Below are 27,903 nucleotides of genomic sequence, written 5' to 3'. Positions count from 1 at the left end.
CAACTCCAAGTATTCTCACCACAAAAAAATTGAGTATTTTAGATGATTGATACGCTAATTAGATAGATTTAAATATTCTACAATGGAATTATAAATCATGACATCACTTTGTACTCCATAAATATGTACAAATATGACAATTTATAACAAAAATTTTAAAAATAAAATGCACCCTATTTTCTTCCATTCTTTAAAAGGTTGCTTTCCATTGGTAGAATCGTTTTAGAAATTCTGTTATCAAATTTCACCAGTAAATTGCCCTCCCTCCACCAAAACAAGAAGTGATAAAAGTTCACATTCTGTCTACATTATAGCTTAACTACTATCTACCAAAATATAAAGAGTTGGCTTATCTTATAAAAGAAATACCTACTGTTTTTTTTGTACAAAAGAACTTCAAAGCAGTTTGACTCGTAGTTGTCAAAAGTCTGCCTGACTTTCTCAATGGTCTTCTTGTCAGTCAATTCCCCATACATAAAACTGGAAAAGAAAAAAAAAAAAAAGCTTCAGTTTTGTGTTGCTTTTAAAATGCTACATAAAATCATACAGTCATCTTTGATTAGGCATTCAAATATGCCTACAAAACAGAAATGTTGCTCCCATACAATGAGCTAAAATATATAAAACATTACTTAGATAAATTTTATTGAACTTGAGGCTTACAACATAATGCTATAGGACACATATACACAGTAAAATGTTAACCCATGTTTTAATTATGATTTCTAAACTATTTGCTAACAGTTAACTTAAGAAGTTAGAAAGAGAGAGAGAGAGAGAGAGAGAGATAAATAAACACAAACAAACAAACAAACAAACAAATAAATAAATACTGGGGACAGGGAGTCCCTGCTTTACACAATTCCTCTGTGCATGGATTTTCATTACCACACGTTAGTTAAATAACACCAATTTCATAACAACAACATTCAAATTTCAGTTACCACACTATATTAACTGAGTAACTGGATAAGTACAAACTTCACTGCTAGTTACAAAACATGAGTACAGTCATTCCCCCTTCTCCATTGTTTGGCTTTTTGTGGTTTCAGTTACCTATGGTCAACATTGATACAAAAATATTAAATGACAAGTTCCAAAATAAACAATTTATAAGTTTAAAATTGTGTGCTATTCTGAGCAACAATATAAAATCTTTAACCTTCTTTCTCTCTCTTATCCAGGATGTGAATCATTCCCTTTTTCCAGGGTATCCATACTCTATATGCTACTCACCAGTTAGTTACTCTCTACTCATCTCAGTTATCAAATCAATTGTTGCAGTTTTGCAGTGTTTATTTTCTAGTACCCTTATTTTACCTACCAAGGGTCCCAAAGTGCAAGAGTAGTGACTCTGGCAATTCAGATAGGCCAGAAAAAAAGCATAAAGTGTTTCCTTTAAGTGCCAAGTTAAAAAAATTCCAATAGGATACAAAAAGATATTTTGATAGAAAGAACATTAAGAGAGAGGAAGAAAGAAAAATAAATAAATATAAAATAAAAAGAGGCTCTTAGACTTATGGGACATAAGGGGACTTATGAGACACCTGGAGATTTCAGAAAATAGAGATAAAGGAAAGGGTATAGAAAACCTAGTCAATGAAATAGCAAAAAACTTGCTAATCTTGTGAAAGACATAGACATCTAGGTCCAGAAATCCCAAAGGACCACAAACAGATTTGACCAAAAAATGTCTTTGCCATGGCATATTACAAACTGTCAAAGTTCAAGACAGCATTCTAAAAAGAACAAGATAAACTCATCATTAATAATCATGTCACATTTAAAGGTTATCTTTATTAGACTATTGCTAGATCTTTCAGAAGAAACCTTACAGACTAGAAGGGAATGTGATGCCAAATTTAAAGTTCAGAAAGAGAAAAAAATAATATTATATTCAATAAAGCTCTGAAGAAATGAAAAAGAATTAAAGACTTTCTAAGACAAACAAAAGTTGAGAAATCCTTACCACCACAATAGCCTTACAAATTATGCTTAATTATTATATATATTATATATAATATATGTGAATTATATTCCCTAATTAAAGGACATAGATTGGATGAATGGAATCTACATGTAGAAGTGAAAGACTCATGAAAATATATGAAAGTATAAAATCCACTAGAAGAGCAATTACACAAAAAAGAAGTGTCTGTTCAGGTCCTTGGGCCATGTATTGATCGGGTTATTTGGTTGTTTTTTTGTTTTTGTTTTTGTTTTTGTTTTGGTGTTTAGCTTTTTGAGTTCTTTATATACCCTAGTGATTAGTGATCTATCTGATGTGTGAGGGGTAAAAATTTGTCCCCAAGATATTCGCTCTCTATTCACCTCACAGATTGTTTATTTTGTTGAGAGGAAGCTTTTTAGTTTGAGCCCAACCCATTTATTGAATCTTGATTTTAATTCTTGTGCCACAGGAGTCTTATTAAGGAAGTTGGGACCTAATCCCACATGATGTAGATTAGGACCTACATTTTCTTCTATTAGACACAGGGTCTCTGGTTGCATTCCTAAGTCCTTGATCCATTTTGAGTTGAGTTTTGTGCATGGTGAAAGATAGGGGTTTAATTTCATTTTGTTGCATAAGGATTTCCAGTTTTCCCAGCACCATTTGTTGAAGAGGCCATCTTTTCTCCAAAGCATGTTCTTAGCACCTTTGTCTAATATAAGATAAGAACCTGAAGAGACACTTCTCAAAAGATGATGTATAATCAACAAATACATGAAAAAATGTTCATTATCACTAGCAATTAGAGAAATGCAAATCAAAACCACTCTAAGATTTCATCTCACTCTAGTTGGAATGGCAGCTATTATGAAGACAAACAACAATAAGTGTTGGTGAGGATATGGGGAAAAGGGTATACTCATACTCTGCTGGTGGGACTGCAAATTGGTGCAGCCAATATGGAAAGCAGTGTGGAGATTTCTTGGAAAACTGGGAATGGAACCATCTTTGACCCAGCTATCCATCTCCTCGGTCTATACCCAAAGGACTTAAAAAAACAGCATACTACAGGGACACAGCCACATTAATGTTTATAGCAGCACAATTCATGATAGCTAAACTGTGGAACCAATCTAGATGCCCTTCAATAGATGAATGGATTAAAAAAATATGGCATATATACACAATGGAATGTTACTCAGCAATAAAAGAGAATAAAATCATGGCATTTGCAGGTAAATAGATGAAGTTAGAGAAGATAATGCTAAGTGAAGTTAACCAATCCCCCCCCCCGCCAAAAAAAAACAAATGCCAAATGTTTTCTCTGATATAAGCAGGCTAATTTACAGTGGGATGGGTGGGGAGCATGGGAGGACTGATTAACTCTCGAAATTCTGTTCTGTTAAAATGTCCATATTATTCAGAGTGACTTATAGATTCAATGCAATCCTCATCAAAATACCAACAGCATTCTTCATGGAATAGAAAAATAGAAAAAAAATCCTAAAATTCATATGGAAGCACAAAAAAACACAAATAATAAAAGGGTTCTTGTGCAAAAAGAACAAAGCTGGGGCCATCATTGCTAATCCTGGATCTCAAGACATACCGCAGAGCTACAGTAACCCAGACAATGTGGTACTGGCCTAAAAACTGACACACAGACCAAGAATAGAGATCTCAGAAATCAATCTACCCATCGACAGTCAATGGCTCTACACAAAGATGCCAAAAATTATACACTCAAGAAAGGAAAACCTCTTCAATAAATGGTGCTGGAAAATTGAATAACCATATGTAGGAGAATTAATTGTCCCAGATCCACTCATAATATATCCATCATCTATACATAAACCCTGAAATTATGAAATTTCTAGGAGAAAACATTGGCGAAACACTTCAAGACACTGGTACAGGCAAGGATTTGGAAATGGTTTGGACTCCCAAGAGCAGAGGCAACAAAAAACAAAAACAGACCAATGGGATTCTATTAAACTAAGAAGCTTCCACACAGAAAAGGAAACAACAGAATGAGGAGAAAAACTACAGAATGGGAGAAAATATTTTCAAACTATTCATCTGACAAATCATTAATATCCATAATGTAAAAGGAACTCCAAAAACTCTACAACAAAAGAAACTATCCAATTAAAAATGAGCAAATGATCTGAATATGCATTTTTCAAAAGAAGAAATACAAATGGTCCACAACCATATGACAAAAACCATTCAACATCACTAGCCATCAGGTAAATGTAAATCAAAACCACAGGATATTATATTAAGTGTAATAATGAGACATCATCTTACCCCAATCAGAATGGCTATTATCAGAAAAGCAGAAAATAACAAATACTAGCAAGGATGCAGGAGAAGAGAACTCTTATACTCTGCTGGAGGGAACGTAAATTAATACAGCTATTATGGCTAACACTGTGGAATCTCCTCAAGAAACTAAAAATGTATCTAACATATGATCCAGCTATCCCACGTCGGAATATATATCCAAAGGAAATAAATTCAGCATAATAAAGAGACAACTGCATTCCCAAGTAAACTGCAGCATTATTCTCCATAGTCATAAAATGGAATCAATCTAGGTATCCATCAGTGGATGAATAGGTAAAGAAAAAATAGAAATATATATAAATGTATATATATAGTAATATTATTCAATCATTAAAAAAGAAATAAAATCCTGTCATATGAAGCAAAAATGGATGAAACCGGAAGACATTATACTAAATGAGATAAGTCAAACACAAAAAGAAAAATATCACATGTTCTCTCTCATATGTGGAAAATGAAAAAGTTGAGCTCAAAGTAGAATACTAATTGCTAGCAGCTGGGAAGAGGAGCAGATAAAGGGGGAAAGGAGTTGGATAATTGGTAACAAAAGAGAAGGCGTAAGTTCTAATACTCTATCTACAGTGCACCAGGTAGACTGGAGTTCACAGTGAACTACTACATATAGTATGAAGAACTAGAAGAGTGTAGCTCCAAGGCTCTAAACAAAGAAATACGGAGGCGGAAATGCTAATTACCCTCATCTTATCAGTACACATCACATACATAATATGTACTGAAATACCTCACTGTACCCCAGAAATAAGTGCAACTTTTATGTGTTAATTGAAAAGAAAAAATAAAATGTATAAAAAGCTTCCTAATACCTGGCAGTCCATTTTTATAAGACAGCCTCACAAACATCTGATCATCTATAAGACTGAACTCTCTAAAGGACTCGCACCTCTAAAACTCCATTCTTGATGCTTTCAAAATCAAGTTGTGCTTCTAGTTTGGGGTACATAGTGCTATGTTATATCATTCTAAAACAGCTAATGGCTGTCCAGACCATTTCTGTCACCAAGAATATGTGACACTGCTAGATAACAAAGTTTTTGAAGGGTCAAATGTTTATCTTTGTTATGGCTTTACTTCCATTTTTCAAGGAGCTACATGTTGACCAGAGACAGATGTAGGTGTGGTGGTGCCTGAAGCTGGGCAATTTTTAGCACCCTCTTCAAGAAAAGACTAGAAAATGATGCAATGCAATTGACACAGAGCCTTGAAAGATACCCACTCACATGAGAGGAAATAATGCTGTGTGCAGTAGCACATGCTTCTAATTCCAGCAGCTCGGAAGGCTGAAGCAGAAGGATCACAAGTTCAAAGCCAGCCTCAGCAACTTCCTGAGGCCCTTAACAACTTAGTGAGACTCAGTCTCAAAATTTAAAAAATTTTACAAAATGGACTGGCTATATGGCTCACTGGTTAAGCGTCCCTAGGTTCAATCCCTGGTACAAAAAAAAAAAAAAAAAAAGACAAGACACAAATAATACAACACAAGTCAGGTGCAATTAAAGGTCTGAAGAGAAGATCAAAATGAACAAGCAACTTTTCAAGTAAACTATGAAAACTTCATCTTCCTTAGTCATCCTTTCTGAGACTAAAATAGCCTGTCCTTGCAAAGTAAAAATGCTTAAGGAAAAAAAATCCCAATTATTTATAATTTGAAAACCTCTTTTAAGGCCCTTTATATATTTCTTACCTTGTTCCATTCAGACTTTTCATTCTGAGTTTATGATACTATGTCTTTTTAGTGACAGAATATAACTGAAGTGGCGAAACACGGCAGTTCAAGAATAAAAGGTATTTTTAAATGGACTATAAAGAAAGTCTGAAATGTACTATCCATCTTCTCAAAGCAAATGTTTCAGAGGTTAATTCAAACCCTGGAAAGTATTTCCACCCAAAATTATCTAAACCGTACAAAGTTGATGACTCCACATTCTCTGGGCCCGGCACATGTTTATTTGCTTGGCTGTGTTACATGTAAATGTTGAATGTCTGATTATAATTTCCCAAAGCACAACAGACTCAAGCACAACACAGTCTTGGGATGGTTAATGGAATTTAAGGGAGCCAAATTTTAAAACCAGTAATCACCAGACTTGAAAACCTATGTGTAATAATGTTATTGGTTTCATGCCTCTTATTGAATATACCCAATGAATATATATTGGGAATATAAAAAATATATAACTTCCACTTGCTATCTTACACTGAATGCCAAGTTCCCCTTTAGTAATTATAAATGCCTTCTACAACTTCAGTGTTATCTTATTGGAAGGAAAATAAAATTGGTTTCACAGAAGTAATCCATCTCTGCTATAATAGTGAGTAGCTATGATATAATTCCCTTGCCCTTGGAAAATTCAAACTGTAATTCATTAACAAGTCATATAACCTCTCTGACCCTCAGTCTCCTCATCAGCAAAATGATGATAATGTTAACACAACTCAAAGGGTGAAGATTAAAAGGATGACATGTGAAGTTAAAAAGTACAATGTAGTTTGTGTTCAATGGTTGGAACATTGCTGGAATGTGTCTTATAAGTGGGGTTAGAAGGACCTCCCCTACTAGTCCCAGCGCTATCCCTTTCCTTTCTCCCATTCTGGGACACAGATTGGATCCTGTTTGTTCACAGACTCATTATATCTCAAAGGGAGATGCCCAGAACCCCAGGCATCTCCCTTTGTGAGCCTACAAGATTTTTTGTGTTTTTTTTTCAAACAGACCTCCTGCCTCAACTTACTGCTTTATAATCATGCTATATCACTGACTGGTGGCAATGTTTGGTTTGTGTCCCAAAAAATTGGGGAATAGGTAGCTTTGACTTACAACAGGATTTTTTTTCAAAGAATCATATTCTTTCTGCTCCCATCTATTGTATTGTAGAAAAACTTTGTTAAGAACTGTATGTTTAAGAAGAGACAAGAAGGCTCTAAACTAAGCCCTTAGTACAAACAAGCTTCAACATATCTCACAGGAGGGATGTCTATAATGGTTGATGGACCACCAAGGAAGAAAAGAACTTTTACAACTCAAAAGAAATACAACCTAATCATGAGCTCTACCAAACTATCTTTCTTTGTTATTGAGTGATAATGTTCCTAGACCAAAACATCACAAATATTCAGTCACCATTCTTAAAGGTGCTATTATATGCCAGATGTAATTCACAAACTACCAAAAGTTTCCTCCAAAAACCAACACAGTTCATTTAATGCACTTGGGAAATGTGGTCTGTGGCTCAGAACAGGCTATAACAGTAGGATCATTACAAAGGCTAAAGGGAGGGGGACTGAGATCTCAGGTCAAAAAGATCAAAAATCAGGAAGTGGGCTGATGCTGTAGCTCAGTGGCAGAGCACTTGCCTAGCATGTGTGAGGCACTGGGTTTGATTCTTAGCACCACATAAAAATAAACAAATAAAATAAAAATCAGGAAGCCTGAGAAAAGGAGTTAAGGAAAAAGAATTAAAAACAAATAAGAACACAGCCTTCAAAATCTCAAAACTATAATTTTAGAATAATTCAAAGGCTTTACCAAAAGGCTTCACAACCCATTAATTCATATGGTCTTAAAAGGATTTAGATAGAGTCATAAATGGTAGATCAATAACATGTACTTAAGGAAAGCCATAGGTAGGACTGGGTGCCTCTAGCCTTAGGAGTCTGACATCGCTGAAGCACCCCCGCCTCCTGCACTTGTCCTCAGTGCCCCCATGAGGAGCAGAGCCCTCAGCCAAAGGGAAGCACACTGACTTTCATCCATCATGCATAATGTGCTCCTGTTGGCTGCTGAGTTAATCCTCCGTTAATAAAACTGCTTGTGAAATCCATCCCAGAAAGTATACCTTAGTATCTCTGTTTGGTTGTCTAATTTGATAGCTTAAGTAAGAGATTGTTAATAGCCTTCCAGAAAAAAGTAATTATATTTAAAAGTATGTAACTACTCCTTAATCCTCCCTTCCTACACACAAGATTGCTCTTCTCACCCTTCTATCCAAAAACAAAAAAACAAGGCAGCAAGGGTTTTTTTAAGTGTCAAGGTACTGACAGGTTAAAGGCTAAAGTGGATCTTACCTAACCTAACCTATCACAATACGTCTTGCATGTCAGAGTTTCTTAAGGGTCATCAGATAGGATCTTATACTTTGAAATGCCATTCCCTCAAAACCTATACTCTCCTTTAAACTTGCAATACTTCTTGTGTTCTCCAATAAACAGCAAAACAGTTCAAGGCTCGGAAATGCAATTCTTAGATGACAAAATGGAATAGATTTGTAAATCCTAGGCATTCTGATGAGTCATAGAATTTTTAAAATTTTGACTAAAACAAAAATGAGACAGTAGCTAGCATACATCAGATTTTTTAATTGAAATTTAGATACTATAATGGCATAGTGAGGATGTGGGAAAATCAGAATGCTCACTCATACTGTTGAGAGCAATAGCCCAGCACCTGACTTTAAAATTCTGCTTCTGGTCTACTATCCATCAATCCCATTTCTGGGCATGCAGACAAAAGAAAAAAAAAATTCTCACATGAGCCACAAAAAGATGTATATAGGATGTTTATCTCCATGTTGTCATGGGTAGCAAAGAGTCAGAAGTTGGATTGCATGAGCAGTAGGATGATAAATCAAAGAAAGGCCATAAAGATACCAGAGCTCCAGGCAACACTCATATATAATAGAACAGGTTGTGATACAGGAACATAAAGAAATCTCAAAAAACATAACGTTAAATGGAAAAAGAAAACATAAATATTTCTGCATAGCAAAGATGATGGGGGTCATGTAGATGAGCACGTGGAAAACAGCAGCATTTCAAGAACACACATATTTAATAAGTAAATGGAAGATGAAATAGGAAGACATCCAGTAAACACACTAAAATGAGCAGCTATGGAAGGGAAATTTTTGAAAAAGAAATGAAGATAGCATATTGATAATATTCTAACAAATTGAAAAGTATGTTCAATTTGATTCTGTCTGATAGAGGAGAAATTGGAAAAAAACAAGAAGAAAAACATAAGAAAACAAAAGAAATAAATCTTAGCCTCTTGACATTGTGAAAACACAAATTGTTATTTTTAAAAAATTTCCCCATAAAACAATTCACATTTGAATATTTTTTAAAAATGATTCTTTTTTAATTTTTTTTTCAGATGTACAGTGTCACCAGCCACATTTTTCCACATGAACTGGAGCTCACTGGTTGGTAGCTTCTTCTTCTTTTTTTTTTAATCATTTCAGTCATCTCTATAATTAATTCTGTTTAGACAAAAGCTTGATAATCTCACAGATTTGAGATTTTTAACACAATTTTTCATATCTCTGTATATAAAGTATATTCACACCAATTCATGTCTTCATACATGCACTTTGGATAATGATGTCCATCACATTCCACCATCCTTGCTAACCCCATGCCCCCTCTCTTCCTCTCCCCCCTCTCTGCCCTATCTAGAATTCCTCTATTCCTCCCATGCTCCTCCCTCCCCACTCCACTGTGAATCAGCCTCCTTATATCAGAGAAAACCTTCGGTATTTGTTTTTTGGGGATTGGCTAACTTCACTTAGCATTATCTTCTCCAAATCCATCCATTTACCTGCATATGCCATGATTTTATTCTCTTTTATTCCTGAGTAATATTCCATTGTGTATATATGTCACATTTTTTTTATCCATCTATTGAAGGGCATCTAGGTTGGTTCCACTGTTTGGCTATTGTGCATTGTGCTGCTGTAAATACTGATGTGGCTGTGTCCCTGTAGTATGCTGTTTTTAAGTCCTTTGGGTATAGACCGAGGAGAGGGATAGCTGGGTCAAATGGTGGTTCCATTCCAAGTTTTCCTGATTGGTAGCTTCTTATAATCTTGAGTTCATCTAAAATTTGTCATTATTAAAATCAGTGAAGGTCTCTAAATTATTCACAAGGCTATTTTCTCTGTCAAATGATTTATCTCCATATTCAGTAGAAATTCAGTGATTCCAAAAGACTATAATTTGTCATTATTAACACTGTGTCTCTAAATATGGATATAATTTTCTTATTTCCTTTCTGTTTTTTAAGTCTCATGTTCAAGGGCTTTATAGATTCATTTAAGAAATGGGGGAAAAAGCTGTATGTTAAACAAAACCTCAGAACTGTGACGCAGACACAGTTTTATAAACATTTTGGAGGTGGTTTTCTGGGTTTTTTTGGTTTTGAAGTTTCTCTCTCTCTTTTTTTTATAATATGTTTTTAGCTTTTTCTAGCATTATTATCCTTCCAACACATGGTTTAGAAAGTAGGACTTTGCCATAATGTGTTTTAACAAATCTCCCACAACTAGACATTTTGATTATTTCTAGGTCTTCACTCTTCTAAATAATGCTGCAGTAAACATAAAATGGGTGTAGTTTAATTTTAAAAGGGGGATGAGGAAGTTTAAAATGGGAATGCATTAAAATAAATCGTGCTTCCAAGAAAACCTGCCAGGGCTCAGATATCATTTGCTCATTTGTCAGATGCTAGACTTCATCGCTCTGTGTGGACCTTAAACTGGCTGCAATTTTCAGATTAGCAAAACACACTTGGCATTTTGTGCAAGCAAGTAAAAATAGTTCATGTTCGGAATATGATCATTTTGAAAATACAACTCTGATAGGTGAAGACTTAGGGGAAGGCTTGCACACTCTTTTTCACAGTGAAAAAAATCCAGCATAGTCCAACACTCTTCCCTCACTTAGCTCGGATGTCCTGGATGAAATGCAGGAAATGGAAGCTTGCTTTATAGAAGCACAGAAGAGCTGAGTTGGGGTTTATTGCAAAACAAGCCAATCTAATTCAACAAAAATGACACAATACACCGTCCTGTGTTCTACAGTGAATACAAAGTGAATAAGACCAGTTCCTGATTTCAAGGCACTTAATCTGGTAGTGGTGAAAGGAAAGGTTAAATAGCTCTTTTAGAGGTGAAAATATGTTAATATAACACGCCAGTCTTTTTTAAGGAATCCTTTTGTAGGAAAAATTACAGCTACAAAAGTGAACCCCTTTGGGAATTGGGCAAATACATGGGATACAGAAGGAATGGGAGCAGGATTTCATGGTATGTCCAGAAATGAACAGCAACCCTTGCCCAAAATTTACAACAAAACCAATAAAAATTCAAACCCAAGGGATAAGTTAAGGACTAAAGAGTGATGTCAACAGAAATACACACAAAGAACTAGGAGGAATCAAAGAAAAGAGAGACACCTATTGTTGGGGGGAAATCATAAATACCTTCAGGTACAAGATGGCATCTGAGACAGACTTGGTAAGAAAATGAGATGTCAGCAGGTATGGGAACATCAATGTTCCCTGGGACTCTCTATCATGCCTATTGCACAGGGTAAGGTCAACCACAAAATTTAACCTTTCCCTAACTTAAAAACTGCAGGAGATACAGGAAAGGGTGATGCATGACACAGACCTGCAATCTCCCAGAACATACAACACACCCCTAATGACAAAAGGCAATGCCTGCCCTATGGATAAAAAGTCCCAAAGACATCAGTGACACCAAAGGAATTTCTCAACCAAAGGCCACACTTTTCATCACTCCTGTTTACCAACTGCATACCTGCAAGTAAAGACTGCATATGGGAATGACTATAGTAGGGAGGACAGCTAGGCGAAGATACAGGAAGGAAGAGGAGGCTTGATCAGACTACTTCTCAAACCTGGATAAACATCAAGATAAACTAACTACTGACCCTATCCACCTGCTTTTGGTGAGTCTGATTCAATAGATTTAAGAGGTAGGGGAATCTATGTTTTGCAAAAGCTCTTTAAGGTTTAGTCAGGCTTAGATTCACCAGTATAATATGAAATCCCTGGCTTCATTTTAGATTCAGAATGAACATATAGATGTAAATGTAGATATATGTATATAGTTTCTCAGTATAAATGTGAAGATAAGAGATAAATCACTGTTTTGCTTAACATAGCTCAACCTCAGTTTTCTCATCTGAAAAACAGGATCAAACTAAAAAAAAAAAAATTTAGATCCTTCACAGTTCTAAAATAGTTTGATTTCAGAGCTTAATTGAGAGCTTAAAAGAAAACTTAAATCAAGGGAAAAAAAAAAAACACCCCATCTGGCCTTACTGAATTGTTGTGGAAAAGTTTTAGATTCTAAATTGCTTCTTATATACAGTTTTCTTTTTCCTGGTCTCCCTTTATCATAATACTCTCTTTAAACTTGCAGAAATGGCGTATGTATATATTTTAAATTGCCAGAAGTAATATAAATGTCAGAATTCTGTTTTACATAAGACAAAATAGCAACAGTAAAACATGCCAACATTACAAAGCACATGTGATTGACACAGGATACAAGCACTTCATTTTCATGTCCTTTAAACACTCATGGACTGTGTTCTCCTTGAATGGGGCTTGTTTATTATTTTTTCTTTTTACTTTATTGGTTGTTTTTAGTTACATATAACATTAGGATTCATTATGACATAATTATAAAAGCAAGGAATGTCATTTGCTCTAATTCAGTCCCCAGCACCTCCCCTTGCCCTGCCCTCGTCCCTTCCCTCTTCCTTTCCCTCAACTCCACTGATCTTGATTTTCTTTAAAACACTGTTAGTCCCTCCACAGGTGCTGAATCCTTCAGTGGTTCTCTGACGTGGGATACTTCTCTGAACCCTCAGCATCTTTACTAGCTCCCAGCTCATTGAAACTGATCAAAAAGTATTTGTTGAATGAATTGATTAATTCACAGATATGCAAAAATCTCTCTCTTTGCAAAAGTTAACAATGGCTCTTAAACTACATATTTCCATTGACAATCCAGTCTTATTAGTTTACTAATATCAGTTTTACCCTATAGATTGTATATGTGAGTCCAAATAAGGAGAAAGCTTTTAGTTACTTTCAGAAGAGTGTTCAATTTTAGAAAAGATTCCTAACTTCTTCCACGACATACCTGCAAGTGCTGCTTTTCTGCATGACGTCAGCTCGATGATACCCAGAGAGTTTACAAAAACCGTCATTACTGTAAACTACAGGCCAATCCACAATCTGGGCATTTCCCAGTAAGAAACTTGATTCTAAGGAAGAAAGAAACAAAGGAAGTTACTTAGCCTTATTTAACAATTTACTTCTTTCAAGTAATCAAAGAGGCAAATTCAAAAAGATGGCTGATTATAGTACAAGTAACCTAACCTATGAAATCAATATAGCATGATGATCAATGAGATCTGCAATACATACTAGATTTATACACAAACTAAAAATGCCATTTAAAGAAACTATAACTCTTTGCATTCAAGTACACCCTATGTTATGAAAACAATGTGTGATTACTACTATAATATTATTGACTATAATAATTACACTTAAAAATGGGTTCATTTATTAAGACCCTATGGGCACTTTTCCAAAAATACTTGAAAACAGAGGCAAATTGTGTGACCCCCTTCCAGAAATTCTTTTAATACAATTTTGAAATTACAGGACAAATCCTTTATATATTAGATTGATCTAGAGAAGTATAATTTTAAATAGTTCTAAGGGGCATTCTTTTCAGTAGAATGAATCAGACATTACTTTTCTGTAATCATATATGAATACACAATCAGTGTAATTTCACATCTCGTACAACCACAAGAATGGAAAGTTATACTCCATGTATGTATAATATATCAAAGTACATTCTATTGTCATGGATAGCTAAAAAGAACAAATTTTAAAAATTAAAAAATAAAGGGTCTTCTTTTAAAATAAAATTATTCAAAGATACTACTGTCTACCACATATTACACAGAATTTAGAAACTGCCAGTATTACATATAAGAAATATTTCTGTTTTATTTATATGGAAAAGTAGGTTTGCTTCAGGTACAAAATTAACACAAAAAACAAATATCTTTGTGTATGAACCTTGATTGAAAATCCAATCATTTCAGGCAGCAACTTTAAGCAGTCTTATAGATAACATGACAATAAATTAAAATTAATATTAAAATATTACCATAAAAATGAAAAATATTTTAAAATAAAAATCTTTAAAGAGTAAAAATTCTAAAATGAATATAGTACTCCAAACTTATCTCAAAACAAAAATCCCCCTTGGGCTCATATTCAGGGTAGTATACTAAAAATAAAAATGGGCTTATGAGTAGCAGTCTTGAAGTCCTGTCTCAAGTTAGTCTTCATAAAAATAATAATGCAATTCAACATTTGCTAAGTAATAGTTACTACTTAAAATGGATTGCTCTGGATTAGACAATGGAATAGAATAAAGATTAATAAAACATACCCTTGGCTCTCAACAAATTTACATGTTAAGAAAAATAAGTATATAACAACCAAATCCAACTTAGGAGAATAGATACTAAATCAATAAGCATAGAACAACATATGAGAAAAAACCTTTTGCGAACACTAGGAAAAAAAACAAAAGTGGGTAGAAACTGGGAAAAAAAATAAACACTGAAAAAATAGAGATATATCAGGTAAGACACTCATTTAACTGTGTCCATCCAAGAGGACTTTCCAGTTTGGACAGTTTATTGGGTGATACGGCCCCAGCAGAAATGTCTTTTAAGGCTAAGTAGTCAAAGGCCATAGACCTAACTACAAAAGTACAAACTAGGAAACTTCTAGAAGAAAACATAGGAGAAAATCTTGCAATATGGAGGGAGACAAAAATTTCTTATATAAGATTCATTTAGCAATCACCATAAAAAAAGATGCCAAATTAGGCTCCAATAAAATTAAAATCAACTAAGCATTCAAGGATACTGAAAAGAAAAGAAAATAGAAAACTACAGCCTGGGAGAAAATATTCACAATACACACATCCAATAAGAACTCCAATCCAGAATATATTTTTAAAAATTCCTACCAAAGATCAAACAACCTAATCGACAAAACAAGCAAATGACTTGAACAGATATTTCACTAAATAAGATATGCAGTAGTAGTAAGCACAAAATATGACTTCACGGTCATCAGGCACGAGGAGGGTAACAACTAAAATCACTGTGCTATACCACTGCTCAACCACCAGAGTACTTTCAAAGGCTAACACCACAAAACAAGCATGAGAATCTGAAGCAATTGGATGTCTTTATAAAATGCTCATGAAAATCTACAATGGTATGATTGCTTTGGAAAACAGTCTCTTGTACAGTTAAATATTCATCTATGACCCAGAAACTTCACCCCTAGATATTTATTCAAGTGAAATAAAAGCATATGTTAACAAAAAGACTTGCAGAAAAATGTTCACATCAGATTCATTCATAGGAGCCAACACATTGGAAACAATGCAAATGTTCATCAACAAGAGAACAGATTCCAAATTGTGCCATATTCATACAAGAAATAACACTTAGCTCTAAAGTGGAACAAACTTCTGATACAGTTAACAACATGCAGGAATCTCAAACACATTATGATCACCAAAAGAAGCCAAATACTTAAGTAGGTATACTGTATAATTTCATCCATATAAAACTTGAATACAGAGAAAGCTAATATAGTAAAAGGGATCAGAACAAGGATTTCTTTCTTTGTTTATGATAAATGCTTAAGGTAATGGATATGCTAATTACCCAGAACAACAATTTCTGAAGGAAATAAACAGGGGAAAGAGGCAAAAAAAAATAAAAATAAACAGGGAAAGAGGCAAAAAAAAAAAGAAAGAAACAGGAAAAGAGCCAAAAAAAAAAAAAAAAAAAAAAAAAAGAACATTCTGGGAGATTTCATTGTTCTCTATGATGGTGTAACTTGTACAGGTTAATGTATTTGTCATTGAACTGTATACTTGTAATCTGTGCATTTTACTGCATATAAATTTAAAAGAAAACCCAAGGAGGAGAGTGGATAATCCCTTTTGACCAGAGAATCAGGAGTTTTAGGAAAATAGTGATATCTGAGCTGAGGCTTAGCTATGAGAATGGTAATATTATCTCTCCATGGTACATACAGCAGTTACAGTGAAGATCAAAATGAGCCAATTGCTGCAAAAATCCTTCAGAAAGCATAAACTCCTCTATAAATATATCATATTTTCCTTTATATGTAGTATCAATTATAAATATGATCATCAAAAATGTCTTTCCTCTCTTATCCCAAGCCAGTTTATCCTCTCTAATCCATAAGATCTCCACTTCATGATCAGACATCTATGGCCCAGCACACAGCCACCCAGTCTCCCTGCTTTAACTCCTCCTGATTTTCACTCTCATTCTCAAATTGACCCCTGAAAGCCTCCTCCATCCTAGCCTCCTCAAGAATCCAAACAACTTACATCATCAAATCTCCAATTCCCTTCCAGAGTTACAGAGCCCTCTGAAATCTAGCCTCACCTTTCTACTAATGCAAACATATATCTCATTACTATTAAAGTCCATGTGTCACTGCAGTTATGCCCGTTTCTTCACTGTGTTCCCAAAACATGCTTACTCGTGATGCTCATTACTCAGTCAAAACACTTTCCCTCCACCTTTAGCCTACCAAACATGGTACTTTTCACTTGCGATCCTCCATACTTACACACCATTTCTTCCCCTTCTCAACCCGTTGACATCTACTTTTATTCAGATGTGAACTGGCATGACTTCAGGGCATCTTTCCTAACTAGGTCACATCCCTTGTTACATAATTATTTTTTTGGATATGATTTACCTCTTCTGGTACTCTTTAGCAACCCACTATTTTTCAGACTTTTTTTTTAACTGAAGCTCGATTGTAAGAAATAAATAATAAGGTGTAGACATACACAAAGTGTGTACAGGCATGAACACACATGAACATACAACTGAAAAATTTCTGAGGACAACACTTATACCATTTTCTGTTCTGTTTCAGTTTGAGGTGTGTAAGTCAAAACCCATTACATCAATTTCACACCTCAATGAAGGGTTGCAACTCATGGTTTTAAAAACATGTCTGAAGCAAACCTCCAAAGCTTTTCAGGCCTCACTCTCTCATAAGCAAACTTGTTTTTAAAGACAAGTGCTCGGTATAAATCAGGAGCTCTCAATGTTTCTAGTCAACTCTACAATTAAAAATCCTACCCTTCCTTCCCCATCACACCACTCTTAAGAGCTCTGCAATGTAAAAGCAGGGTCCAGCTCAGCAGCACCCAACTATCACTACCCATTTGTTGTCGATAACATCATTTCACTTATATGCCAATAAAAATAACTCTGCCCGATAACAGAATTAATAACAAAAGCAACCATGAGTAAATCATGTCCAAAAATATAATTATGTAACAAGGGATGTGACCTAGTCAAGAAAGATGCCCTGAAGTCATGCCAGTTCACATCTATATAAAAATAAATGTCAACAGGTTGGGAAGGGGAAGAAATGGTGTTTAGATATAGAGGATCGAATTGAAAAGTACCATGGTTGGCAGGCCAAAGGTGGAAGGAAAGTATTTTGACTGAGTAGTGGGCATCATGAGTAAGTATGTTTGGGGAACACACTGGACTTGGGACTGATGCTGTCCCTGCTACCTGCAACCCAGGAAACAACTCCCTCTCCCTTCTACTGATCACTCACAAACAATAAACCAGAAACTTACAAAGCCCAGACTACCAAAGGGAGAAGCAGCAACTAGAACACATGTTCCCTAAATTCTAATTCTTGCCTGAAAGATCTGCAAATTCAAACTGGGGAAACTGTGTCTCTTTTTTTGCTTTAGATAGAAAAATAGGAAAATTAGGCATGAAGGGGAAGACCTAAAGCAACTTCCTGCATGGAAGATTAATTCTCCTTATTGGCTTTAAGGCAGACTTGTGTCGGGGGAAAAAAATGAAAGTTTTTATCAAAAGTGGCTAGTGGAGATTTTCCACTATTTCAAAACCATTTTTAAAAAAATCTATTAGATCTTAACCAATAACACAGAATAAGAACAATTTAGATGTCTTCCAGGTATGTTCTATAGTATCTGTTTGCATATTCAATCAGACCTAGAAACTCAGCATTTTTTAAAACCAACTTAAAGTTCAAAAGAATAGAAACTTGCTTTCCATTCATCTTTATACTTCATGATTGAGTTCAGTAACTTAGACCATCAAAGAGTGACATCATTGGACCAGTCCTCCCCAGCCCCTACCATAAAGTTTTAATGATTGCTCTTTAATAATATGCACTCTGGGCCTAGGGAGGACAAATAAAAGAACTGTTTCTAACATTTCTGAATGTTTTATAAAACCATAGTACAGTAAACTAGCCATAATGCTAATATAAGAACTCATCAACTGATAAATGTTCATAATAATCAAAATACCACACAACCTGTCCCAAATAGTCTCTCCACTCTTGGATCCTCTCTCAGTGCTACCAAGAGAATAACTCAAAAACCTGGGGAGTTTTAATTAGGTCACTGGTTTTCTCATACACCAACTAGTGATAATGATAACTACCACTCTGGATAATTATGGAGGTTAAATAATTGATAATGTTAGCAAAGTTTTTACAAACTAACTATTGGAGCAAAAAGGCTTTATAAAATATTATTGTATGCAAAATTCTTTTCTAACTGTGTCATATATGCAGAGAAAGTTTGCAATGTGGGCAAGGCGTGTGTGTGTGAATGCATATATAAGAAAAAAAACATTTAAAAATTGAACCTACAAACCTACAAAATTATACTTATCAGTGAGAACTAAACTACAATAAAATATTTTAAAATGAGAAATACAAGAGACAGATTTTTTTAAATAAGACCAAATTAGATGGAAAATGCCAAAAACTAAAGGATCTATGACCTTCTTTTGTAAATTTGTCCATGTGTTAACTGAAATATTCTATGTATATATGAAATAGTCATATAGTTGTTCCATTCCCTGCAACCATAAAACTTCTTGTTTCAACAAATGAGAAATTTAATATTATTAATAAATATTAAGAACAAAATAACAAATTAATTAAAATTGCTTCTCAGAAAATTTTAATTTCCTTTAGATTTTAAAGATAGTGGAGAAAAGAAATCTGATTTCAGAGAAATAACTTCTCTGTAGAGCAAATGAGCTGCAATACTAGAAAGTGAGACAGCCCAGAAGTTTCAAAAACACGAATCCATTAAGGAAGCCACCCAGAATTCTCAGGGCCCTCACCCTGAGATGATGAAAACTAGTTTTAGTTTTTTCTCACTTTCTTAGTACGCATGGAGCCATGAATTCTGGAAAACCCAACCTTCCTTAATACCCAGGCTGCTCTGGTCCTTGAAGATGTTTACAAATATTTCATCTCCAAATGGTTCAAAAATACACTACAGTCCTGTATGGGGTGCCTGAGGATCAGGGCGTTATCCCTACCAGCAGGGAGGATTTCAGAAGCTGCAATTCCACACATCAGCAGATTCTTGAATGAATTCCTATAAGAGGTTTAGGCTTGATAAACATTATATTCTTTCAAGACCACCCAGTGTCCTCTAAGAGGTGGACCTGAAATAAAACAAGTACTTTTTCCTCAAGAGTTGGAAGGTTAAAAACCAACTCTTAGGCCACTGGTTCAAAATGGTCCCTTAAGGCCATCTGAAAAGTTAAAAAAATCAAAATTTTTTAAATATTTATTTATCTATTAGTTGTAGTTGCACACAATACCTTTATTTATACATAGTGCTGAGGATCAAATCCAGGGCCTCACACATGCTAGGCGAGCACTCTACCACTAAGCCATGACTCCAGCCCCCCAAAAATCAAATATAATATACAATGTTTTAGGAGACACACACACATACACACCTTTTAGAAGCAGAGAGAGGATGGTAGTTACCAGAGACTGGGAAAGAGAGATGGATAGGGAAAGGGGAGACACTGGTCAATGGGTATAAAGTTATTATCAGATTATTTCAGAGCAAGGTGACTACCGTTATTAATAATATATTACATATTCCAAAATTGCTAAAAGCGAGAATTTTAAATATTCTTACCACAAAGAAATGACTTTAGGGGACAGATATGCTAATTAGTCTAATGTGGTCATTCCACAATGCATACAAGTATAAGAACATCACATTGGACTCCAAAAGTATATACAATCATGACTTTTCAATTAAAAACAAAATGAATCTTTTAAAAATGGCCCCCATGAACAATTATTAGTGTTGATCAACCTTGGCTGCATATTTGCTTGAGAGGAGGGTGGGAAAGATTGGAGGAGGACACGGGAATCACCCACCCAAGACACCATACCTGTTTTAATTAGTCTGGATTGGAACCCAAGCATTAATATTTATTTTTAAATCTTCTCAGGTGGATCTAATGTACAGCCAGGGTGGAGAAGCACTAATCTAGTGCAATAATTCCTAAACGCTGGCAGCTGCAATAGAATCTTGTCACGAGTGTCAAAAATAGAGATTGCTAAATTCTAATGCAGATGCACTGAACTGACTCCCTCAGGATAGAATACAAAAATACAGCCATAGAGACAAGTCTCATGCTCAGTCAAGTTTGGGACACTTTGATCTGGTACCATACTACTCAAAATATTCATCGGGCATTACCCAGAAGTTTATTAACAATGCAGAACCCGAGACCCACCCAAGACCTTCTGAACCAAGACCTACACTTTAACAAGGTCCTCAGGTGATTCCCAAGCATGTGAAAGTATCCTCCTCGAGCAATCTTGCCTTCCTTTTTTACTGGTGGAAAAGCAAGCCAGGAAAGCTAAAGGACTGGCCTGGTGGACATAAGTCAAGAGTGTCCTATGTCATTAACATGGGGAAAACACGTTCGTGTCATTCCACAATTTCAGAATTTATTGGATAACAATAAATTCACAAGCTATACCACTTTTATCAATGGCAGTTCACTGAATACTTGTGGGTCACCTGGTAGTCATAAGCTGGGCAAACCCAGGTCGTTTCATTCCAATCTTAATTTCTATTATCTATAACACTCAAGTCCCACATACTTCACACAGTAATATATAAATAAGTCACAGAAAGACTAATAAAGGGTTTAATGGACTCAGGGCCACAGATGCTGAACCAAGAGTACAGGCAGAGAGAGGGAGACATGAATACAGAGCCAAAGAGTCACTGAAAGTGGCCAGAAAAAGATTTTAATGAAGCAGTTCTGCAGCATTGTCAAAGCAGAGGGTCCAGATAGATGGCAGTTTCAGTTTCAGAGTATCAGCTCAAGGTGTCAGCTTGGAGTCGGCAGTGTGTGATCATCACAGGCAGGAGAAACCACGCTTTGCTGAAGCCCGGTGGGGACAGGAGATCAGAGGTTTGTCACTGTGGTGATTTTTCTGGGCAAGGCCCATAGTGAGTGACCAGGTCATGGGGTCAAGGTGTCACTGTGTTCTGTCTCAGGGGGCTCCTCTTTTTATAGGACTCAAGTGAGGTGTTCTCATCAAATGAGGTTGTTAAGCTCCCAAGTCTGTGTGTTCCTGATATGAACTGGTATGTCCACTTATCTAGATATTCCTTGATTAAGTTTGATAAAATGGCACATGTAAGTTCTTTATCATTGTGTGCCTTGTGGTGGTGCCAGGCAGACAGAGGTTGTTTACTTGTATAAACAAGACGTGTTGTCATTCTAGCTTGGCACCTGGACTCAAAATAGAGTAGTTCATGGTAAACTACTGCTTTACAATATGGAGTATCTCAGGTTTAGGCACAGCCTAAAACCTGCTATTCTTTTCAAAGAGTGATCAAAGCAGAGCATGTCTCTCTCTCCACAATGTAGAAAAATATGACATTTGCCAGCAAATAGATGGATCTGAAGACTATCACGCCAAGTGAAATAAACCTGTCCCAAAAAGCCAAAGGTTGAATGTTTTCTCTCTGATTTGTGGAAGCTAACCCACAATAAGAGGGTTGGGGCGGGGAGTGAGAGGCAAAATAGAAGTTCAGTAGATTAGACAATGAGGAATGGAGGAAAGGGAGGATGGACAAGAAAAGAAAAGACAGTGGAATTAACCTGATATAATTTTCCTATGAACGTATACGAAAACAACACAGTGAATCCCGCCATCATGTACATCTATCTACAAGAATAGGGTACTAACTAGAATACAATATATTTCATGCTTGTATAATTATATCAAAATGGATTCTGCATCATGAATAACTAAAAAGAATCAATAAACTTTTTAAAAGAGGGAAATCCAATAGGGGGAAAGACAGAACTAAACTTCACCGTCTAAAACTTTCTATTCTATCACACTGTTTCAAAACTCCTGTCCAAATGTTTGTTTCGTTTAACTTTTAATATAAGGAGACACGTCTTTATACAATAATTTATTCAGACAACAGGAAAATAACCCTATCTAGATTAATAGCACTATACCAGCCCAGACCGCATGGGATCCAGGCTCACAGTAGGCCTGGGTCCACCCCTCCACCAGCAGGCACCCACCAGAGCTCAGCCTCCAACACAGGACCATCTCTTCCAACCAGCAGATTGACTTGGGAATCCAGACCTGGCCCAGATCCATCCACACCAACTTGCACATGACCCAGGTCCAGGGTAGGTCCAAGTTTGCCCCCCATCCAACCTGGGAGCCAAAGCCTAACCCACTTCCATCTTGGGACACTGCAGTCATCGCCATAGTCTTCCCCATGCAGTAGCCCATAACTTTTTGACGACAGGGCCTAGAAGCAGCTGCATATCAGAGCAGGCATCACAAAGGGAGTATGAGGCCAACTCTTTCAGCCTCTTCTCTATAAGACACTTCATCCATCTTGGGGCACCTTAACTATTATCTTGAGTTACCTTGGCTATTGCAGCCACCACCTTTAGATGCAGTGGCATACACTGAGGGACACCAACAGGGTATGGTAGCCCAACATCAAGGTGAGGTAAAGACAATCTACATGGGTACTACAAGAATATAGGAAACAAACTGTAATATCTCAGATCCACACTGCAAGAAAGGAAGACACACAGACAACATAAAAAAAACAAGGGAGGAAAGTGCCCCAAACAAACCAGGACACTAAATAACAGAACCTATGGACAGCGAAGTTGATGAAATATCTGAGAAGGAGTTCAGAAGGTTCATAATTAAAATTATCTGTGAATTAAAGAATGACCTAAATGAGCAAATACAGGTAAAAATTGATCATTTCAATAAAGAGATAAGAGAGAAAATACAGGTAGCAAAAAATTACTTCAAGAAAGATAGACACTCTGAAAAAAAAAGTCAGAAATCCTTGAAATGAAGGATACAATAAATAAATTTTAAAAAACCTCAATAGAAAGCATAACCAACAGACTAGATCACTTGAAAGAAAAGAATGTCAGACAATGAAGACAAAGTATACAATCTGGAAAATAAAGTTGATCAACATGAAGATGGTAAGAAACCATAAACAGAATATCCAAGAATTATGGGACATCATCAAAAAGACCAAATATAAGAGTTATTGGGATAGAGGAAGGCACAGAGTTTCAAACCAAAGGAATGCACAATCTCTTCAATAAGATAATATCAGAAAATCTCCCAAGCATGAAGAATGAATTGGAGAACCAAATACAAGAGGCTTACAAGGACACCAAATGTACAAAATTACAACAGATCTAAACCAAGACACATTATAATGAAAATGCCTAGCATACAGAATAAGGATAGAATCTTAAAATCCACAAGAGAGAGGAATCAGATCACATATAGGGGGTGACCAATTTGTATCTCAGGAGATTTTTCAACCCAGACCCTCAAAGCCAGGAGATGGTGGAACAACATATACCAAGCCCTGAAAGAAAATGGATGCCAACCAAGAATCTTATATCTGGCAAAACTAAGCTTTAGAGTTGATGATGAAATAAAACCTTCCATGATAAACAAAAGTTAGAAGAACAATCTATGAGGTGAATAGACAGCCTGCATCTTGGGAGCAAATTTTTACCCCTCACATATCAGATAGAGCACTAATCTCTAGGGTTTATAAAAACTCAATAAGCTAAACACCAAAAAACCAAATAACCCAATCAGTAAATGGGCCAAGGCCAAGGAACTGAACAGACACTTCTCAGAAGAGGATATACAATCAATCAACAAATATATGAAAAATGTTCACCATCACTAGCAATTAGAGAAATGCAAATCAAAACCACTCTAAGATTTCATCTCACTCCAGTCAGAATGGCAGCTATTATGAAGACAAACAACAATAAGTGTTGGCAAGGATGTGGGGGAAAAGGTACACTCATACACTGCTGGTGGAACTAAAAATTGGTGCCGCCAATATGGAAAGCAGTATGGAGATTTCTTAGAAAATTGAGAATGGAACCACCATTTAACCCAGCTATCCCTCTCCTCAGTCTATAACCAAAGGACTTAAAAACCAGCATACTACAGGGACACAGCCACATCAATGTTTATAGCAGTACAATTCATGATAGCTAAACTGTGGAACCAACTTAGATGCCCTTTAATAGACGAATGGATAGAAAAAAATGTGGCATATATACACAATGGAATATTACTCAGCAATAAAAGAGAATAAAATCATGGCATTTTCAGGTAAATGGATGGAATTAGAGAAGATAAATCTAAGCGAAGTTAGCCAATCCCAAAAAACCTTATGCCGAATGTTTTCTCTGATATAAGGAGGCCGATTCATAGTGGGGTAGGGAGGGGGAGCATGTGAGGAATAGACAAACTCTAGATAGGGCAGAGGGGTTGGAGTAGAAAGAAGGGAGCATGGGGTTGAAAATGATGGTGGAATGTGATGGTCATTATTATCCAAAGTACATGTATAAAGACACGAATTGGTGTGAATATACTCTGTATACAACCAGAGATATAAAAATTGTGCTCTATATGTATAATAAGAATTGTAATGCATTCCACTGTCAAATATAAATTTAAAAATTAATTAAAAATAGATTAATAACACTACATCCTAGTACCATTACTAAAAGAAACTCAAACCAAGAGATCAATAATCCTGACTGACAAAAATTGGGGGAAGAAGAGAGGTTATAGCCGGTCAATAAGAGCACCAAAAATCATTAAAATGTTTCTTTCCTTTCTACAGAAATTCTGGAGGACACACTGGTTTTGGTTTTATGGTTTTGGATTTTGTTTTTGTGAAATTATCCCCTTTTTGAATCTAGAACTTTCCAGACTTAAAAATGGGTGCAGGGAAGAGAAGTAAATGGAGAGAAGGTCAAATGTACAAACTTGCAGTAACATATGATGAATAAGTCTAGAGATCAAATAAACGTTCAGCTTTTGTAATACAGTTAATAATACTGTATTGTATACTGAAAGGAAACATTTGAGCTCTTACCACAAAGAAACTGTGGGAGATAGTTACTTGACTGTAACATTGTCATTTGCTTGACTGTAGTAATAATATCATTATGTATATGGACACCAAAATACTTTTATACACCTTGACTGTATACAGTAATTTAAAAAAAAAAAGATGACGAAGAAGAAGAAATACGTGAAAGAAGAAAACAGCAATGGAACACCTTTATTGGGGTCATACTCTGCTGTTTCTCCCTCTAAACGTTTTTATGCAAAGTATCCGATAGAGAAGTCTTTCAGAGTATTAACAGGAGTTTTCAGATATTTTAAGAAATGAGAAGACACCTAAATGAATTCTGCAGTACAAAGAAAGACAGAAGACACCGGGTGGAGGTGGGAAGGGAGAGGACTTCACAAAATGAAGAAAACACTTTCACTAATTGACAGCTTTGCCAAGGTCTAGGGCTCCCTCTGAAGAAAGCCAATTGGATTTTTGCTCTGATCGTATTCATGTAGTTGTCATTTTGGAGTCCTCCTCCTGGATATTGTCGCTGCCATTCTGAAAGCCCTCAAGGCCTGAGACACAACTCCTCCAGCAGAGACAAGGTGGGGTCAGAACCCAGAAGCCCACTCAGGGCTTTTTCCAGCTGCGTCTTGACACTGTAGGAGGACCAAGTACAGCACAGTCCCATGCAGTCACACCCAGGACTCTGCACAGTCCTGATTCAAAAAAGCTCAAGAGCAAACATTCCAAAAATTAGTGACCAAAAAGGAAAATTTGAAACTGAAAAGTAACACAAAAAACTCACATAGACTTCTGGAGGGGACTAGCTGAAGAGGCCTTTTCAAAAATCTGATTGCCATGCATTATGAAGTTAGATATGATTTAGGACTTTGATTTGATGTCAAGTTTACTTTGTTTCCCATCTGAAATAATTTCTTTAAAATTTGAAGCTACATGTTTCTAAACATAGGAAAAACAAGACTGTCCAAGGTAACTACCTGGCATGTGATATCTCCTTTCTGAACTCTGCAGGTAGAATACAGAAATCTGCCTGTACCCAGCAAAGTTAAGCTGGGTGTCCTTTGGCTGCAGTCTTTTCTTCTTCAAAGAAATGAAAAGGGAGCAAGATGACAAAGTGATGACGCAGGTGATCTTTAGAGCCTCACTCCAAATATGGCCTTCTTCCAATTCTCCCATCTCAAGGAAATCTTCCCTACCTCCAGCGATACCCAGATGCTGGAGCCAAAACCCTGGGAGTCATCTTTCACCTTCCTATCCATGCCATCTAATTCATTACTAAGTCCTTACGATCGTTCTACCAACAAAACATGTTGGACACATCCATTTCTATCCACCCCTACCACTGCTATCCCAGACAAGCCACCATCACTACCTTCTTGGACCTTCGGAATAGCCTCCTAGCTATTCTACTTTAGCTCCTTCTCCCTCCAGCCCTGAACAAGCAACCACTGTGACCTGCAGGTTTGTGCAGTATGTGTGGGATATAATGCAAAACTTCCTCCTGTCTTTTCTTCCTCTTTATATCCTCTGTAATCCAATTGTATGAGTCTTTTAAGTTTCATACACTGAGCCATTCATTTTCTCTTTTCCTCCTTAGCTTTACACACGTTTTGTTCTTTGCCTGAAATATGCTTCCCATTTATCTCATAACTTCTGACTTTGGGTACCGATTTAACACTACTTCCTTAGAAAGGCCTTCCTAACACTATTTTCCAATCAAAATTAGTCTCTGTTAACACATGATCACAGGACCCTCCCCTTTTCCTTCAAAATGCTTGCCCATGATTTCTAATTACATATTTGATGTGGGTTTGTTGAATACTTGTTTCACCTACCAGGCTAAGAGATTCATAAGGTCAAGAATCATGTCAGTTTGTTCATCACTATGTACCCACAAATGTTTGAAGATGTGACTAATCAAGTAAAAAATTTCTGACTCCTATTTAAAGTCACACCGTCAATAAACAACCATAAAGCAGTGCTTAGATACTGTCAAGAATGTGGATAAGGACTAAGCTAGGCATATAGAACTGACCACACAATAAAAGAATAATAATAGGTGTTCCCAAACAGAATTCCCTGCATTTTTGAATGGCATCTGGTAACTTGTGAATTTAAATTATGAATCTATATTATTTGTTTAAATTTGTCTTGTAGGTGAGTGATAGCTACAAATATATTTAAGTTTCACATAACAGTAATAGAGCAATCACTGAAGCATACATAGCACATTTTATTTGGGTTAAATAAAATCTTTGTGCTGATGGCTAAACAAAAGCATAAATAATTTATATGTCATGCCCACATTCAAAATGTTGATCGCTGGTTTGTGCATTGCCTGTTTCTATGTCAATAACT

General features: G+C 35.9%; 1 protein-coding gene across 1 annotated transcript in view; it reads right to left on the bottom strand.

Moving 5' to 3' along the window:
* Kcnh5 (potassium voltage-gated channel subfamily H member 5) overlaps positions 1-27,903 on the bottom strand; it is a 284,680-nt gene that overhangs the window by 246,160 nt on the left and 10,617 nt on the right. The window contains exons 2-3 of the mRNA XM_076848335.2: positions 13,273-13,396; positions 374-480 (exon numbers count right to left, since the gene is read on the bottom strand). Of these exons, the coding sequence (XP_076704450.1) occupies positions 374-480; positions 13,273-13,396 (231 nt within the window). The remainder of the gene's footprint in view (positions 1-373; positions 481-13,272; positions 13,397-27,903) is intronic.

Source organism: Callospermophilus lateralis, chromosome 3 (assembly GCF_048772815.1).
Source record: "Callospermophilus lateralis isolate mCalLat2 chromosome 3, mCalLat2.hap1, whole genome shotgun sequence".
NCBI classification, from domain to species: domain Eukaryota; kingdom Metazoa; phylum Chordata; class Mammalia; order Rodentia; family Sciuridae; genus Callospermophilus; species Callospermophilus lateralis.
Note: the sequence above shows the minus strand (reverse complement) of the source record. Positions and strands in the feature narration are given on the sequence as shown.